The sequence below is a fragment of the Rattus norvegicus genome, chromosome X (genome assembly GCF_021556685.1).
Source record: "Rattus norvegicus strain SHRSP/BbbUtx chromosome X, alternate assembly SHRSP_T2T, whole genome shotgun sequence".
Lineage (NCBI taxonomy): Eukaryota > Metazoa > Chordata > Mammalia > Rodentia > Muridae > Rattus > Rattus norvegicus.
Window position 1 is genome coordinate 114,635,076 of NC_141554.1, and position 18,079 is coordinate 114,653,154.

At 39.0% G+C, this 18,079-nt stretch overlaps 1 protein-coding gene across 8 annotated transcripts in view; it reads right to left on the reverse strand.

The window, feature by feature from the left end:
* Positions 1-18,079, reverse strand: part of Acsl4 (acyl-CoA synthetase long-chain family member 4) — a 63,636-nt gene that overhangs the window by 19,624 nt on the left and 25,933 nt on the right. For 3 of the 8 annotated variants that reach the window (NM_053623.2, NM_001431654.1, NM_001431653.1), the window contains 7 exons: positions 9,852-10,091; positions 9,447-9,624; positions 7,985-8,094; positions 4,705-4,843; positions 2,747-2,897; positions 2,511-2,634; positions 1,013-1,084 (listed from right to left, as the gene is read on the reverse strand). In NM_053623.2, coding sequence (NP_446075.1) covers positions 1,013-1,084; positions 2,511-2,634; positions 2,747-2,897; positions 4,705-4,843; positions 7,985-8,094; positions 9,447-9,624; positions 9,852-10,079 — 1,002 coding nt within the window. In that variant the 5' untranslated portion in view covers positions 10,080-10,091. Of the gene's footprint in view, positions 1-1,012; positions 1,085-2,510; positions 2,635-2,746; positions 2,898-4,704; positions 4,844-7,984; positions 8,095-9,446; positions 9,625-9,851; positions 10,383-18,079 lie in introns of all 8 variants that reach the window. The other 5 variants (NM_001431649.1, NM_001431650.1, NM_001431655.1 and 2 more) reach the window with 2 other exon arrangements.

The following is an 18,079-nucleotide window of genomic DNA, read 5'->3' on the forward strand; positions in this document are numbered from 1 at the left end:
AAGAATTATAACACTAAAAACAGTCTCAAATTGACAATAACTTGATAAAACCTCTTAGAGCAGTGGTTCTCAACCTTCCTAATGCTGTGACCCTTTAATATAGTTCCTCATGTTTTTGTGACTCCCCCAACTATAAGATTATTCCATTGCTAATTCATAACTGTAATTTTGCTACTGTTCTGAAGCATAATGTAAATACCTGATATGCAAGATATTTGATATGCGACCCCTGTGGATGTTACAACCCACAGGTTGAGAACTACTATCTCCAGGATAATTGATAATATTTTACTGACTTTTTCACTACTTCTAGGAGCTAAAGGAGAATACATATTAATTAGCATACCATGCCCAATAAATATACACAACCTAAAATAAAATAAAATTTTAATTTTAAAAAGACTCATTGCATGTATACAAGGTCGTGGAAAAGACCTGGTTCCATCCATGGGAAAGAATGGCCATCAAGTCCTGGACCAGCCGCTGAACTCTAGGGAGGCAGGACGTAAACTAGAAAAATCAGTCTTTGAAGAGGGTCTTCAGCTGTACAAATCCAAACAAACAATCATGGGGATTAAGAGACCCTTTAATAGTCTAGATGTTTCTGTGAGTTTATTTCCATGTCACATGGTCAGGAGGGCTCTGATCTAGTTGATGGTTTAATGGCTAATAGATACATTTCTTTCCAGAAGAACTTCAGGTTAGATTGTACTTTTGTGTACTGTAGTGAGTGAGAAGTATTGCCTTTTACACCCAGATCGGTCACCAACCTGTCCCATAACATTAGAGACACTGCCTCCCTTCTGCATGATGGTGTAGGACTTCCTTAATTGTTTTTAATAAGATTTAACAAAACAATGACTTTTTTAAGGATCATCTATGTCAACATTTCAAAGTAAAATTATTCTCAAGTGAACACATATACTAAAAGTATTACATTTTAAAACTTAGAAGTTAAGCAAGAGCATGGACAGGTGACCCTTTGCTCTTTGCATGACTGCTCTGTACTCACCGGAACGGCCGCCATAAGTGTAGGTTTCAGTACAGTACAATCACCCTTGCTTCCCTTCTTGATTTTGCTGGACTGCATTAATGAAAAAACAAAACTCATCAGGGAAGAAGATGTTAGCCCAAATGGGGCTAATCCAAATACCGATAAGGAAGACAGAATTTGCATATGGGATACAATCTTCTATTCCTTCTATTGCCAAGTCCAGAGTACATGATTTGGTTTTATCCTTTTGGTTTAGCTTCTAGCACATCTCAGTCTTCCATAGCGGAGAAACTGATCCAGGGTACCAAGACAATTGGACATGTTGGTGAACTAAAGATTTGTGTCAATAATGTACCACCAAATATAACAGACAGCACTTTCAAGAAAATGTCCATTTTTTAACAATGCCCCACTAAAGCATACTTATCACTAAAACAAAAGTAAAGGTTAATTTTTAACTTTGATTAACCAATAGGGAAAGATATATGTCAAAATGACTACAATAAAACATTGACTAGCATCGCAGGGAAATAATTTTGACAATTTGGTCGGTAGCAACATAAGGACCACGCTAGTGGCCAAGTGCATATAGACACACCAATGTGTAGAATTTCTTGCATGAATAAAAAAATGTTAAATTAATCAAAGGTAGAAGATTGATAAGGGCATTTGCTGGAAACACAAAGATAAAATAAGAATCTCCTACAAAGTGATTCATGAATTTAGATGAATCATGTGAACAGGAAAGAAAAGTAGCTCAAGAAACAGTAAGAGCCGTAAGAAGTCGACTGTTTTCTTTTCCTTTACTTAAATCAGTTTTCTTTGTGTGACCTCAAATGTGCTTCAACTATGACTTAGTGCCACCTGTTGTGGAGCTTTCAGCTATGCACAACAGAGGAAAAGGACGCCCGGCTCAGCCTAAAGATGAGGACTGCTCTTGGAGATGCTGTACTTCTAACCCAACAGAAGTCTCTGCAAAGGTGTAATTATCTGATTATCCGTGCTGTCTGGCACGAGAGCAGTTGGTATCGGGAACCTGTAATGTGGCCTGAAATGTGACTAGATAAAACAGGGAACCACACTCTTATCCCAGACCACAGGAGGTCGAGGCCTCTAAATCCAAGACCAGCCTGCTCTACAGAATAAGTTCCTGGATAGCCAGGGCTACACAGAAAGACCCTGTCTTGAAAATAAATAATCTGCATTTTAAATCAATTTTTATCTAAAGGCATGGTTATTGTGATATGGGTCCAGAAGCACGACAAAGCCTAAAAGAACCTACACTTCTTCCAGAGAACCAGCTGGTCCAGAAGAGTATGTCAAAGATCCAGTGAATATACTTCCTAGTATAACTCTCCAAAATAAAATCTAGTACAAAAAGTAGTTATTTCAAAGTAACTCTAAAACATGGGCCTAAATCAAGGCTAATCCCATATTACCAATGGAGAGCTATATTGGGTGCCACAGAGAACTTTTAACTGAATAGACAATCATGAGCCAAGACGAGATTTGTCACCTGGTCAGACAGTGTGAGTGGTGACGAATATCCAATCCTACAGCCGTAGGTAAAGCAGGAGATCTCTGCTGTCAGTTCCAGCACATGAGCCAAAGGTAAGTAGCCAATATATGTGTCCTTTGGTCTAAAACAAAGAAGAGAAACGTGCTAACCACTTTGGAAAGGCACTTTTAAACGAAGAATTTAAACATGAACTCTGTAGTTCGGACCAAGCTGAGTTCTACTGAGTCTCTTACCCTAATCCAGGTATGCGCTCACACTGGCCTGTCATCCCAGCTATCAGATTGCTATGGTGCATCATCACTCCCTTGGGGCGGCCAGTAGAGCCACTGGTGTACATGACAATGGCCATGTCCGAAGGAGTTGGTCTACTTGGAGGAATGCTTGCTAAATAAGTGAAAAGACACATTTTCTTCAGTTCCACATTGAATTACTTGACAAGAAAGTTATTTTCATTTCACATAATCATACAAATTTCAAAACTAGTCTGGTTTAACAATCATGAAGAATGATTACCAACTTCCAGTTGATTGAAATAAAGATTCTGAACTCAATCCAGCCGATTTTTAGCCCCATCTGACTAAACCTCTTCACAGTGTTATATACAGAATTGGGGAGAATTCCTAAGGCTTTGAAAACTGGGAAGGGTAGCATCCTGTGTAGATTCCTGAACAATAAATAATGGTTCAGGTCAGGGATGGTAGTATGCATCTTTAATCAAGAATTCTGGAAGCGGAGCCATGTGGAGTTTGAGGTCAGCCTGATCTACATTGCAAGTTCCGGGACAGCCCAGGCTACACAGAAACCCTGTATGAAGGTAAGGGAAAGCATATCGCTGAAACAACCAGGCTATATCAAATCCTCCTTCAGTATCTCCATAGTCATTGGTAGGATCCAAGGAAGAAAAGGACTCACCTGAGGACCAACTGAAGAAGCAGACCAAACACACAATATGACATTTCTCATCTTTGCCTATTTTTTAATAAGCGTGCAAAATGTATCTTCATTGTATTTACCCACTCAGGTAAACTATCACTAGAACATACCATAGCTCTCTACGTATAATATCTACTGACACATGATGACTCTTTACTCATAATAACAAAAATATACGGATCCTATTTATCCTGGAAACAAACAGATGTCATGTCAGTAAATCAAAATTATAAGGACTGAGAAGTATTTTCTAAAATTGTGTGTCAAACATTCTGGTGAATCATCAGAACTGGCAATAATAGAGCCAGTGGATCCCAACTTCCCTGGCAAGCATGCACCAGTCTCGCAGTATCAACCTGGCAATAACAGGCAATTCTCCATGGCTCTCTGTATTTCTGTGCATGAAGCCAAGAGATACTGATTTGCTCTGGATTGTGTGAAAAGGCACACTTACTGCCCAGAACTGTAAAAATAGTAACATACTTGACCCCGGGGCTTCTTTTCTATGATACAAATGCTAACATGATACTCTGTTGGAGCCAGACTTTTGGTTACTTTGTGGGTTCTTAGTTCCCCTACCCTTTCAACCCACTAAACACTAGATAAGGGAGAAAAAAAGGATAAAGCGGAAAGGGGGTGTCACTATTGCTCGACTACTTCCTGCTGATTAGGGACAGTGAGTTCCTTGGGGCAAGTCTGATCCTCCCCATCAGGATATCTATTTTCCTCGTTTCTTCTTTGCACAGAACTACTTAACAATCTGCACCAACAGCTACCTACCAACACCCCACAACCCAACAACAACATCTCTCAGGACCTTAGCATTTATATATCGTGTAAAGAGTCCCCAGAATTCCAATGTCACATACTCTCAGAAACGATTAGCAGCTGGCGAAACCTGAAACCTGCCAGAGCACAAGGCAAATCACAGTCAGCTGCCGTGCAAAATCCCCCACCTGGGTTTTAAAATGAAATCACATTCTTATAATATATATGTGTTTTAAAACCCAAAGTTCACACTACAATTCTGACCATTGTTGCTTAGGGGTAAAAAAAATCTGCCTCATCTCTAACCTACAGTTGGCTTGCTGTCTTCAAGAAATTCAGGCAGGACTGCCTTCTTTAGGAAAAAGAAAAAGAAATGTTCTGTCCTATGCAGTCTTGACTCCTTTTAAATCAAACAGCTCCGGCATTTTTTACTCATGTCGAAGAACAAATATGAATCCACAAAGAACTTCGTTTCAACTGCTTTACTTACAGTTTTCTGGCTTGGATCCCAGCTCCTCTACTGACTGCATGCTGTGAATCTCAAGCCCCTCGGGGTACTCCGCTCTATTGATAGTCTTGTTATCCACATAAATGATATGTTTAACACAATTGATATCTAATAATGCCGCCTGGTGAACAGAAATCAAAGTCAGCCATTCAATTTGTCACACTATAGAAACTGTTATTAACTGAAAGGACTGGAAAAATGTTCACTAAGTAAATTTCACGGTCAATGGTAATTATAGAAAAATGCATGGTGCTCTAGTAATGTAAACATAAAAATTAACTAAAACATCCGTATCTTTCAGATAAAAACTACTAAAACCAAAACAATTAAAGATAATAACAATTGCAATAAGATGCTAAGAGGCAGGCGATATAAAGACTTACATAACAAATAGTTTTAATAACATTTTTTAATCCCATTTCCTGTCCAGAAACCTGCTATCCCACACCCTCTGCTTCTATGAGGGTGCTCACCCACCCACCCACTCCCCATCGCAGCTCCCCAACCTGACAAATACTTTAAATGGAAGAGGGAAGGAGTGCAAGTTTGGTTTTCCTACTAGTGTATTTTCTATTTCTGTTTCTTATCCTTCTAATCATACGCCTGTCTCTTAATATCTTCATGTTGCTTCTCACGAACATGTACTTTTTGAAGCCTCTTGGTAACCACAAAGCAAAAACCAATGATAGGCGAACAAAAATAAAAAGCAAGGGATCAAAATCCCCCATTAGAATAAACCACTTAATCGAACATGAGACAATAAGCGGGGTAGATAAGACCTCAACAAACAAGAAAGCAAGCAACAAAATTGGTCGCAGTGAGGCCCTACACTCCAATCGGTAACTGGAATGTACACAGATCAAAATGTTCATAGAGTTGCTGAACGGATTAAGACTGCCTAACTATATGGTGCATACAATCAACTTACTACATTTCTAAAGGCACACCTATACCAAGTATCGGGTAAAATCGACTTTAAATCAAAAGCAGTTAAAAAAAAATCAAGAAGGCCATGCATAATGATGGTAAAATGACTGGGGTCAGCAAAATGACTCTGTGGGTAATGGTGCTTCCCTCCAAGCCTGGTGACCTGAGATCCACAACCCTCCAGATCCTACATGGAGGGAAGAACCAACTCCCTCGAATTGTTCTCTGAGTTCTATATTTACATGGTGGCATGTGGGCGTGTCTGTCCCACCCCAATAAACCAACAAACAAACTAAAGGGATAAGCTGTACAAAAAGAAAAATATCTAAATATATATGCAACAAATATCAGAGCACCCAGATACTTTATCAAACAAGCATTCATAAATACAGTGATAGATTTCACTATAGACAGCTGAAAAAGCCCACTTTGAACAATGGGCACATGACCCATACATGAAGTCGGTCAGCAACAGCAACAACAAAATCCAAAATTTAAATTGTACCCCAAAACAAGAGACTTAATAGGTAGCTACAAAACTCTAAACAGCTACCAGTTTTCTACTTAAATTATTTTAAATCAGTGTATGAATATTTTATGCTATGATGACATTTTTGAACAGAATGTGGTTTTGCACTTTTCCTCCCTGTATCTCCCCCAGACACTACCAACCTGCTTCTCACATCTTACCAATATATGGAACGTACTACACGACAGACAAGTGACTAGGACATGAACAAGTTCCAATAAACTTAGTCATGCCAATAGCTATTCTGACCACAGTACAATAAAACTAGAAAATTACTGTAATAAATTACACAAACATATGAAAGTTAAACAACCCAACAATGGATAAAGGACGAAACCAAAAAAGAAACTTGAAACAAATGAAAGTGGAGTCACAAGATATTAAACCATACAGGATACAACCAAAGTAGTATCAAAGGTGATGTTTATAGCACTCAAAGTGTACATTTTAAAAGGCAGACTTCAATAAACCATCATTGTATCAAAAAACCAAACTAAAAGCAGAAAGAAAACTAAAGCAGAAGAAAAGAAATAACAAAGATCATGGCTAAATGAAACAGACATCAATACAAAAGATGAAGGAGACCCAGAACTGGTTCTTCAGAAGATAAACAGGGCCTGGGGAGATGGCCCAGCCTGGGAAAATGTTCCAGAGCATTGAAGTGGAACAGGTTTTCTCAATTGTTTTGTTTTGTTTTGTTCTTGGATAAACTCCAAAAGCATAAAAAACAGAGCAAAGGCAGACACGTGGCATTGTGGGGAACTAAAAAGTTTCTGAACAGTAAAGGTTACAATCATCAGAACAGGAAGGAAGGCCCTATGGGACAGGGTAAAAATCCTGCAAAGCCTACATGTGACACGATCCATATCCAGAGACTCTGCAAGAAAGTCAAAAGATCCCGAACGAAAATGGGCCATAGATCTACATCAACATTTCTCAAAAGGAGACAGAAATAAATAAGCAACAGATAAATGAAAAAAATTCTCAGCATTGCTAATCATCAGGGAAGTGTAAGTCTAATTCCCAAGAACATGACTATCATCTAACTGGCAAAAGGCAGTAAGTCTATGGGGAACCCTTGCACCACAGTGTTTGAAAATTTCTATCAATGTAGTCATACAAAAACAGCACAGAAGAGCCCCCAAAACTTAAAAACAGAATTACTATATGACCATAACAATCTTAATATTGGAAATCCCAAGAGATGAAGTCATATCAATGACATTTATAGTCAATACTATACTATTCACAATAGCCAAGGAATGGATACAGGCTACGAGCTGATAGAGAAGATGTGCTACAAATAATACACTGAAATACTATTCGACCATAAAAAGAAGGAGCGCTTACCATTTGCAGCAGTTTGGCTGCAACTAACAGTCATTTCTGTAAGTGAAATAAGCCAGGCACGGAAAGTAGCACACACTCTCATTCATGTGAAACGTAAGAAAACCTGATCAAACTGAAGTTAAAGGTAGAACTGTAGCTACCAGAGACTATGTAAAGCAGGAGGAATGGGAAGACGGGAGCTGACTCATGGATTCTAAGCTACAGCTGCATATGGCGCAAGAAGATATGGAGTTACTACACGGGAGGAGGGCTATATTGATAATAGACCATATACTTATTTCTTGGATAAAATTGAGTATACTCAATGTTTTCGTAATGAAATAAAACTTTGTGGAAACACGTTTTAAGCTGATTTGAACAATAAACAGACATTGAAATATCACATGGTGCCACATATATTTTTACAAATTGGTTGAAAATTAAACATACACTTAAAATAAAAAGTTTCGTATTTACCTTCAGTTTGCTTTCCAGAAGTTCAACACTAGTAATCAGATAGGAAGCCTCAGACTCATTTAATCCATGAACGACAGCTTCTTTGCCAAGGGTAGCATATAAAGTCACAACTACAAGAAGGAAACATGAAAACCGTATACTTAAACCTTTTGAGGATATGTGATTTAAGGCAGGCTTTCCAGACACAAAATCACTTTATGATATGAGTTGATTTCAAAGTTGTCTGGGTACCTCAAACTTGGCCTTACAAATTCCCAGGAATCCAACTGGAAAAAGTTGTGTCAGGGTGCAGCCCAGAAACAACTTGCCTATGACACATACTTTCATTGGTCATTGTCCCGAAGACTAGGTAAGCCAGATTTTTTAATAAATTTCAGGATCTCAAGTCAGATCAACCTCAAATAATGTCCTTAACACTTCTAAGATGGTTTTTTCAGTGGGTCAATTTCTAATTCTAATTTCTAATGGTGGTCTTCCTGCCTTTCCTAGCAAGGTAGTAGGTATGTTCTAGAGGACCCAACGGACAACAGCATACACTAACATACACTAATAGTAAAATCAGTTGGAATTGAGTGACATCTGATAAACCAGCTTTCCTCCGGTAACTAGAAATAGCCTGCACATCAGAAACTAGCAGTTTTCTTATTGCTTGGTGAAGGTGGGTGACAAGAACCTATGGGGACATTTTTTGTAGCATCTATCTTTGTTTGAAATAAAAATTGCTCCCCGTGCTTACTTCACCTGCACAACTCTTATGTCCTAAAACAGCCAAATACTTAGGGTACAGCAAGGCATCTTTCTGTGCTCAATTTTCACAAATTAGTTCTCTGGGTTGTAGAGGTTCGGTGGCTACAGACTTGGTGCTCTTGCAGAGAATAAGGGTTCGGGTCCCAGCATCCACGTGGCTGCTAAGATCCACCAGTAATTCTAGTCGCAGGCTTCTGCTCACCAAGCACTCATGCATTGCATTTACATAAATGCAGGCATATACTCAGATGCCAAAATTAATTTTTTTAAATCTGAAAAAAATGATTTCTGTACAGTGACAAAAACATAAGCTTGCCAACTGCAAACATACAGACCCACCTTTACTCTTGACTCTCTGGTGCCAATTGGAGCTGGCGCGTGCTTATTTCATATGGAAAATGAAGTCAAACAAGATAGAGTTGACAGTGTAAGCAATCCCTTTTCTTGTACAATCTCCAGAAACTAAACCTTCCTCTTCTAAATTTTTATGGTATAATTCATTTCTAATTAAAAAATAAAACTATGAATTATACCTACTAAGGTCTTAGCTCCTAAACCAACTCTAAGGTGTTGCCATCTTTACTTAATTGGAGCTAATAGTGTGTGTGTGTGTGTGTGTGTGTGTGTGTGTGTGTGTGTGTGCGCGCGCGCGCGCTAACACTCTGCATATCAGCAAAACACTCCCTCTGCCCTGCAAAAAGCCCAAGGTACTTACGCGGAAAGTTGTACTTAAAGCAGGTCTGCGCTGCAATCATCCACTCCGCCCTGGTCTCACAGAAAATGGCAATGGTGTTCTTTGGTTTCAGTCCCAGTGCAGTGAGGCCACTTCCAAAGTTATTCACTCGGCAGTTCACTTCAAGATAGTTTATCCATTTATAATTCCCAAGAATTAACTGTTAAGAGGGAGAAGTTTTCCACTATCAGAATATTTATTCAAATAAGCAATTAAAATACTATTCAAAACATAGAACTCTCAAAAATCGCAGGATGTGCAGCTATGAGACCTCTGAGATTCTGTTACCAAGCACCAGGATATAGTGCCAGCATTCTTAAAATGCATTTGATTTAAGTAAACGGCACCTCTGTCATTAAAACAATAAAAAGGACACAAAGGCCTTACCTTCTTAAAAACCTTTCCATTTGGCTGCATTTCATTTTCTTCGCTCAGGATCTCCCGGGTCCCCAGGCTGTCCTTCTTCCCAAACTTGGCTACAGCATGGTCAAATAATTTATCCAGAGTATCTGCTCCAGGGATGTCTATGACAGCTAGTGAGTCGAAGTGCGTGACAGAGCGATATGGACTTCCGGGTTTGTCTGAAGTGGGCTTAGCTTTTATTCTCTTTGCCATAGCGTTTTTCTTCTTGGCATTGGTAAGAAAATACCATGGAATAAATATAAGGGCACTGTATATTGTTATTAACAAGTGGACAGGCAGCAATACAATGGTGAGCACATTTAGCTTAAGTTTCATAGTGGCAAGGCTTCTACTATGGTGCTTATATGCTGTTATTCTTTGGCTTCTTAAAGCCTTAGGTTTCTGGAGAAGGCAGTAACGGAAGCAGCAGTAAGAGTAGCAGTATAGCCAAGGTAATTTAATTTTAGTGATACAGATAAAAGTTAGTAATCTTTGGAAGCCGACAATAAAGTACACCTGTAGATAAAGACAATGAACCAGGCAGAGAATAGGAAAAAAAACAAAAACAAAAGAATATTAGCAAGTTGATAGCACAATTAATTAAAATACTCAGACCTTTTTATTAGTGTATATAATTGATTCAATATGGAAAGATGAAGTAACTGGCATGAAATGCTAACATGTTCAAGTTTGGTCATTATTGATAATAGCAACAAGTTTTAGTGCAAAGACTTCTGAATTTCACTTGTTCTGGGTTGAGTTATAACAGGCCTGTAATAGCAATTTCATGCTCTCATCAATGCATGAGGATGCAAAAAAAAAAAGTATTATCCTTGTTACGATAACTTTCTAAAGTACTGATCACCATCTTCTCTAAATGGAAACAATACAATTATAGGTATTTCTTAGTGACTACACGTGCTCAAAAATGTGTCAGCTGCCTGGAAGGACTATCAATCTGAAACAGTGTTAAGTCCTAGCCCTGGCCTATTATATTATAGATATATCTATAAGTACATCTCATAAATGATTAAAAGCATACAATCAATTCATGGCCAAAAACTGCCAGTGGTCACTTTCTATTTCTTTGTATTTGCTGGCCTAAGTTCCACAATGTGTAATTTGAGAATGGGGCGGTACTGTTCTTTAGGAATACTGTATACATGTGAAGACATGCTTTGTCTTCAACAATTTTCCCTAGGAAAGGGACATACTCAAGGACTATTTAAAAATCTCTCTTTTCAGGCTGGAGAGATGGCTCAGCAGTTAAGAGCACTGACTGCTCTTCCAGAGGTCCTGAGTTCAATTCCCAGCAACCACATGGTGGCTCACAGCCATCTGAAATGGGATCTGGTGCCCTCTTCTGGAGTGTCTGAAGACAGCGACAGTGTACTCATATACATTAAATAAATAAATCTTAAAAAAAAAAACTCTTTTCAATTTGTACTTTTAAAATACGTCCATTATGTCTTTAGAGTTTCCACTGCTGTGGAGAAACACCATAACCACAGAAACTCTTATAAAGAAATTAATTAGGGTTGCCTTACAGTTCAGGGATTTAATCCATTGTTATCATCGGGGGGGGGGGGGGGGAAGTATTGCAGCAGGACACAGGCAGACATGGTGCTGGAGAGGTCTCTGAAAGTTCTAAGGGAATGTCACACTGGGCCTGGCTTGAGCATCTGAAACCTAAAAGCCTTCCCGGTGCCACATTTCCCCCAAACAGCCTACTCCATCAAGACCCCACCTCCTAAAATGCTACTCTCTCTGAGCCTATGGGGGCCATTTTCTTTCAAACCTCCACACATTAAGAATGTATTTTTAAAAATTATGAATGTGGATAGCTTGCCTGTGACTGGCTTATAAAGGAGTAACCAAGCACCTTTTGTTATAAGAAAGAAATGTTGAAAGAAGGCTGGTGACATATACCTAATAGTCCCAGCAGTTGGGAACTAGAGGCATGTAGATCTCCAAGATTAAAGCTAACCTGGTGTATGGTCTATATAGTGAGTTCTGGGTTAGCCAGGATGTATGTGTGTGTGTGTGTGTGTGTGTGTGTGTGTGTGTGTGTGTGTGTGTGTGTGTGTGAGAGAGAGAGAGAGAGAGAGAGAGAGAGGAGATGTGTCCAAATAGAGTAAAGGGTAGATATCTTTAGTAATATAGGAAAGTAGATAAAGAAAGATTATTATAGACTTAGGCAATTAAATTTCTGGTGGAAAAGTGATCTTGGATGTTTGAAGGCTGTGATTTGCAAAAGACCCTTGACAACTTATTTGAAGAAGTGACTAGACAGACTTGTCCGAAGGCCAAGAAGGGAATTTCTCTGTTTAGTGTAAGTCAGAATTTAAACTTGGAAAAGTCCCAAATCAATCATGTAGATGTAAGATTTGTGGGTAAAGGATGATGTCATCCATTTGGGTTCTTGAGATGGTTTGGGGATTATCTTGAAATCATGTATATCAACTCCTGAATCTGTGAGTAGAGTTCATAAGTTTCACTGGGTTTTCAAAGGATTAATTCCTTAAAGGAAACTAAGGCCTGCTGATTTAGTCTGATCACAAGACTGTTCAAGGTTACATAGTGAGGTAGTGGCAGAGGTACAGACTGAAACCCAGGGACTTAAGTTTCTTACTCATTTCACCACACTAAGTGATAGTGCTTTCTGAGTATAGTTCCAGGGAGTTCTGAGTTCCTAGGGTATCATAAACCCCTGCTTCTCCTAAAATCACTCCATGGAGCCAGGTGGCAGTCGCAAGATACAGACCTATACTTATATATGCTAAATACAGATATAAGTCTTGGTAGAAGAAAATACCTTCTACATAATCTCTAGTGCTTGATTCAGAGATACAGATAAATACTCTGCAACTGTGCTAAAGTGAACTATCCTCTATAAAGCTCATATCGCAGGCAATGAGCTGGATGGAGCCAGGAGATCTCAGGTCTAACCTCAGTGTGGACTTGAAAAGCTCTGTATCGGCAGCTTCGCCTGTAAAACGCAAATGCCATCTGAATTGCCTACTTTAGAGTTTTCGGAGAGCAACCTTTTGTCTTCCTTACTAAAATCCATGGGTAATCGGAATCAGCCTCTGCTCTAGTCTCCTGTTGCTTTACTGCCCCAGCTCAATCACATGCTGGGTCAACCCAAGTCTCTACCTAATCTGCCCCTGTGTCCACGCACAGCATACTGAACTAGTGTACCCACTATGTTACTCTTCTAAGTTTCCTGCCTCATCTTCAGACCTTCACTCCGCTAGGTGCTTACTGAGTGCTGTCCTTACTTATTACTTTGTAGATAAATCAAGAATGATGCAGAATCAACTCCATAGGACCCCACAACTATCTATGGCCACATGCTCATGTGTCCTCTGTGACTGGATGAACTATTAATGTTCCTCCCTCTTTACCAGGGACATCACGGCTTTGTAGGCTGTGTGCTTTTCTGACCATTCTTGAAGCTGTGCTGCTCTACTAAATCATTCGCATCCACATTTCTCTAACAGTCTAGCATTCATTTCATCCTAAAAATCATTCCTTTATTCTGGAATTGAAGGCACACACCTTTAATTCCAGTATCTGGGAGGCAGAGGCAGATGGATCTCTGAGTTAAGGCCAGTCTGGTCTATAGACAAAAGTTCCAGGACAGCCAGTGCTACCCTGCCTCAAAAAAAAAAAACCCAAAAAGCCAAAAACCAAACAAACAAAAAGCATTCCTTCTCTTGTACCTAACTCTGGGCTTATCCCATTTCTTCTTCTCGTGAGAAATCCTTAAAAAGAGCTCTCTGTATAGTCTGTCACCCAGTTCCCACCACTTGTTTGCTCAGGTCCTCACTATACTCAATGGCTTTGTCCCCTACTACACATCTAAAGTGCTCTGATCAGTGCCCCCCACAGAAGCCCACACCATTGGACCAGAAAAGCTCGGTGGCCATGCTCCTTTAATACAGCAGTTTTCTTTCTCTCTTCACTCCTAAGACACCAGACTAAAACTGTCTTCCTATTCTCTGGCACTGTCAGTCTTCCTTCTTTTGTCCTCATTTCCCAGATCCCTCAGTACTACAGTTTCCAATCCTCTAGTTGCTTCCCTAGTTCCTTCCACTTGCACCTGTGCTGATCTCATGGTGTCTCACAGATTGAAATATCTCATATGGTGTTGACTCCCAAATATCTACCTGAAACTCCAAATTTGTATAATCAATGGCTTCCTCAATGGTTATATATAGAAGCCAATTAAAATAGCTCAAGGTGAGCATGTTGAGAGCATAGTCACTGATCCTTCTGCAACTGTATTTTACCTAGTCTTGCCTCTTTGGGTATATGCCCTGCTCCTTGGATTTCTGAGCTTACATCCTACTATGCCCTCCTCTGGCACACTGCGGTACTCCCACAACTTCATTACTGTCTCTGGGACATATGAAACAGTGACTCAGGGTTCTCGCACTTAATCTTTCTGCCTCAATTATTCTCCCTATATGTTACTTCTTTGCCTATTTTCCATCTTTAAACAAGTAACAACATTCTAGCCAGACCTTCTCAGCCAGCTATTTTAAAACTACTCTTCCAATACCCCCTTTTCTCTTTACCACCTTTCACTAATATAGTATTGGGTTGTATTTTTTTCATGTTTATTGTCTGTGTCTCCATTAGAATAAAAGATTTGTGAGGGGGCTTGGTGCTGAAAACTCACCAACCAGAACAGCACCTCAGCTGCTTAATAAATGTATTGAAGAAGAACGTATACGGAACTGGTCTGAATTAGAAACTGAATATGCATAAACAAAATAACCTGAATATATTTAACTTTTTAGAAAAATGGGTCAAAGTTCTAGGAAACAAGTGTTCTTAAAAGCCTTGGTAATTTAAAATGACTTAGAAAAGTACGCTGTCCTTTTCCATATGAAAAGCATATTGCTCCTCTATATTATTAGGGTGCAAACTGAGTTGCATTTCCTTGAAGTCAGGTGATGAATGGACTTCTGCTTCGGGATAGCGTCCACTTATGGGACAATTAATTGTGCTTTTGAAGTTTTGCTGTTTGAGGTGAAAAGCCGTTCCATAAATAGTTATTGAGAAGCTCTTTAAGGTTGTATCTTTACAGACAAAGAAACTCAGAGACTTTAAGTACAGAGTTTGCCAAGCCCACCTGAGCAGTGATTAAACTCTAGGTTTATAAAATCCAAGTCTGTATGCTATATCTCTATCATCTGTTCATACTGCTAAGAGTGACAAATCTTGTATAGGAAGAAATACTGGGCAGCCATTTTGAGCACTGATTTGTCCTTTCATCCAAAGGCATTGTATGAAGCAAAAACCAAACCAAGACAACAACAGCAACAAAAAAACAAAAAAACAAAAACAAAAACAAAAAAAAAAAACCAGCCCTTTAGATATCTAGCAAATCCCAGAAGATTTAGGGAAGAATCAAATACACTTTTATTTACTTTTGTTCCATGTCAAATTTAGTTATTTCATTCCAGTTACTTCAAAAACCCCGAAACAGGTTAAACGCAAAAAGCATTAGCCGTACATTCAGCTCCAGGGCCCAAAGTAAACACTCCATACTAATTAAAATCTGAATTTAAAAGAAGAAATTTCTCCACCAGAAGCATGTCACACAATACCAACTTACAATGATTAATGCCAAGATACTTTTTTTAAAAAAAAAGTTTTAGAAAATGAACCAAACCAAGCAGGGATCAATGAATGCATCTGCCACCAGAGAAAGAAACTAGCCACGGTGTGGACCGTTTACACTAAAGCAGTGGTTTTCAACCTGTGGGTCGCAAGCTTTGGGGGCTGAACAACCTTTTCACAACGGTTGCCTAATGGTCATTGGAAAACACAGATGTTAATATTTTGATTCATAACAGTAGCAAAATCACAGTTATGAAGTAGCAATAAAAGCAATTTAATGGCTGAGGTCACCAAGGCATGAGGAACTGTATAAAGCGTTGCAGCATTCAGAAGGTTGAAAACCATTGCGCTGAGGTTGTATAAAATGGTTAAATAAGTCAACTTGAAAAATCAACAGTCAACTGTACAAATATTACTTTGCTCACATGTTCAAGTGACATATTTATAAGTAAGTCAAACATCAACTAGAGAAAATTTGCCCACAGTTACATCTACTCAACACTAAATCGTGTTAAACAGACTCAACATTCGATACAGATTAAACAGATAAGAGCACCTGCTGTACTTTAAAAGATCATATTTCTAAATAATGATGTTGCATCACCAAGATTTTTATAAAAGGGTGGAGTGCTTTATAGAAAATTTCATACACTATTACACTGTAACTTTGAGACATGCGAATGTTCACACACTACCTTACAGAATGAATACCTACCGACATTGGGCAAATAACATCAGATTTATGGCGATACATTACAATCTAACTTGCTTCAGAGCTTTAGATTAAACCTTAGAAAATGTTAATACTTTAAGACAATAAATGAATTGAGATTAGCTAGCAAGATCTCTTGCAATCGGATCATCTGCAACCCCAAATCATTCTATGAAAAAATATCTATCATCTATCTACATCTATTTCAGACTCCCAGGTCAGTCTCACCAAACTCAAATTGCTATGCTACGATGACCATTATTAAAAAATAAAAATAATTTTTTTCAAATTTGAAACTCTTGAAAAACTGAAGAAAGCACAACAAATTAAAACCTTGGAGAATGGGTGTGTGCACAAGCATACAATGCCCTTCACCAACATATACAGATAATTAGTTACTGTTTTGCTTTAAAGTACTTTATGATCACAATTGATCTTTGAGCACATCCCTCACAAGATTAACCAAACCTATTTCCTTTATCACCTGGAGAAGCGTTAACTCCTGAAGTCGCCATCCTGCCAGTCTCTTCCCAGCTTTTCCCAGGAAAGAAAGCAACCCAGCAGCCATGGTGAAGATGCTTGCTCATGATCTAGTGTGAGCTCCCTCCCTCCCATAATGCCTTAAAAAGATCCCCAGCAGGCATCAGATGTTTCATCTAGGTCATAGGTTGATATTATCGGGATCCTATCTGTATGTTGAAACGTGGAGATTTAGGAGACAATGTTACTGCCTACACACTGCACAGCTATACTGTGTGGGACTAGATGTCTGGTACTCATTTTAAGTGATGAGACAGAATTGATTTTTAAATATGTCTATTTCTTCAGTTGGTAATTGACTGTGGATAATTTAAGACATAGTTAAGGAGGAGAATGTGGAGGAGAAATGTACTAGAAGGTGGCACCGACTTAGCAAAGCGTGCTATTACAACCCAAGTTGATTAACCAGAAAAACATGGCCAGTCAATGGGAGTAAAGGAGAAAAGGGTACAAGAGATAACCTCTGGATGCCACTTTAACTATTCATTACAAGTGCTTTGGACATTAAAAAAAATGAGTTCTTGACTGAAAAAAAAATTACACAAAGTCACATACAAAAAGAAAAATAGCCATGGGAAAAGAAACTACTAGCATGTCCACATTAAGGTCAGGACTCCAGACAACTTGGTTCTTTCTTCTTACATTCATGTTGCTTACCTGGCCCATGTCTCACCAAGGTGAGTAAGGCAAAGGCAATAAGGAAATTATTTTTATTTTGAAACCTATTTTGAGATAGCTGGAGCAAAGTTATGATGAATGATGGACAGCCTCCAAAGTGCTACAGAGCAGGGTCTGAAAACGTCTGAGCATTAACTGGTCAGGAGTTCTGCCAACTTGCTGAAAACTCCTACTCCTCACCTTGAGAGCATTTCTCCTGCAGCCTAGATCAATCACTGTGTGTCGGTTGCTATAAATGTGCACCTGTGTGCTTAGATAGGGGTACAACAAGAAAAAAAGAAGGTAGTCCTCTCTGAGAGATAACTATAGAGGCTTGATATACTGACCACCCCCTACCCCTATCTTCTTTCCCAAGGGAAATGCTAAGCTTACTGATACGCTAACCTACTTTGTCAAACAAGCAGCAGCACAGAACCTTAGGAAACAGCTAGCTAGTTCTGGCTTCCTCTGTGGCCATGTTTAAGATCCTTCTAAAGCAAACTAACGAGTGGCCATTGATTTAAACATGTAAGAACCCTCAATCTGCTGAATTTCTTCAGGCTTGGAAATCAGTCATTAGGAGAGAAGAAGAACTACTTCATCTTCTGTTTCAAGTTCATAGCTTATGAACAATGAAACTGATTCTCAAAAGACCAGAAATACTAGACAG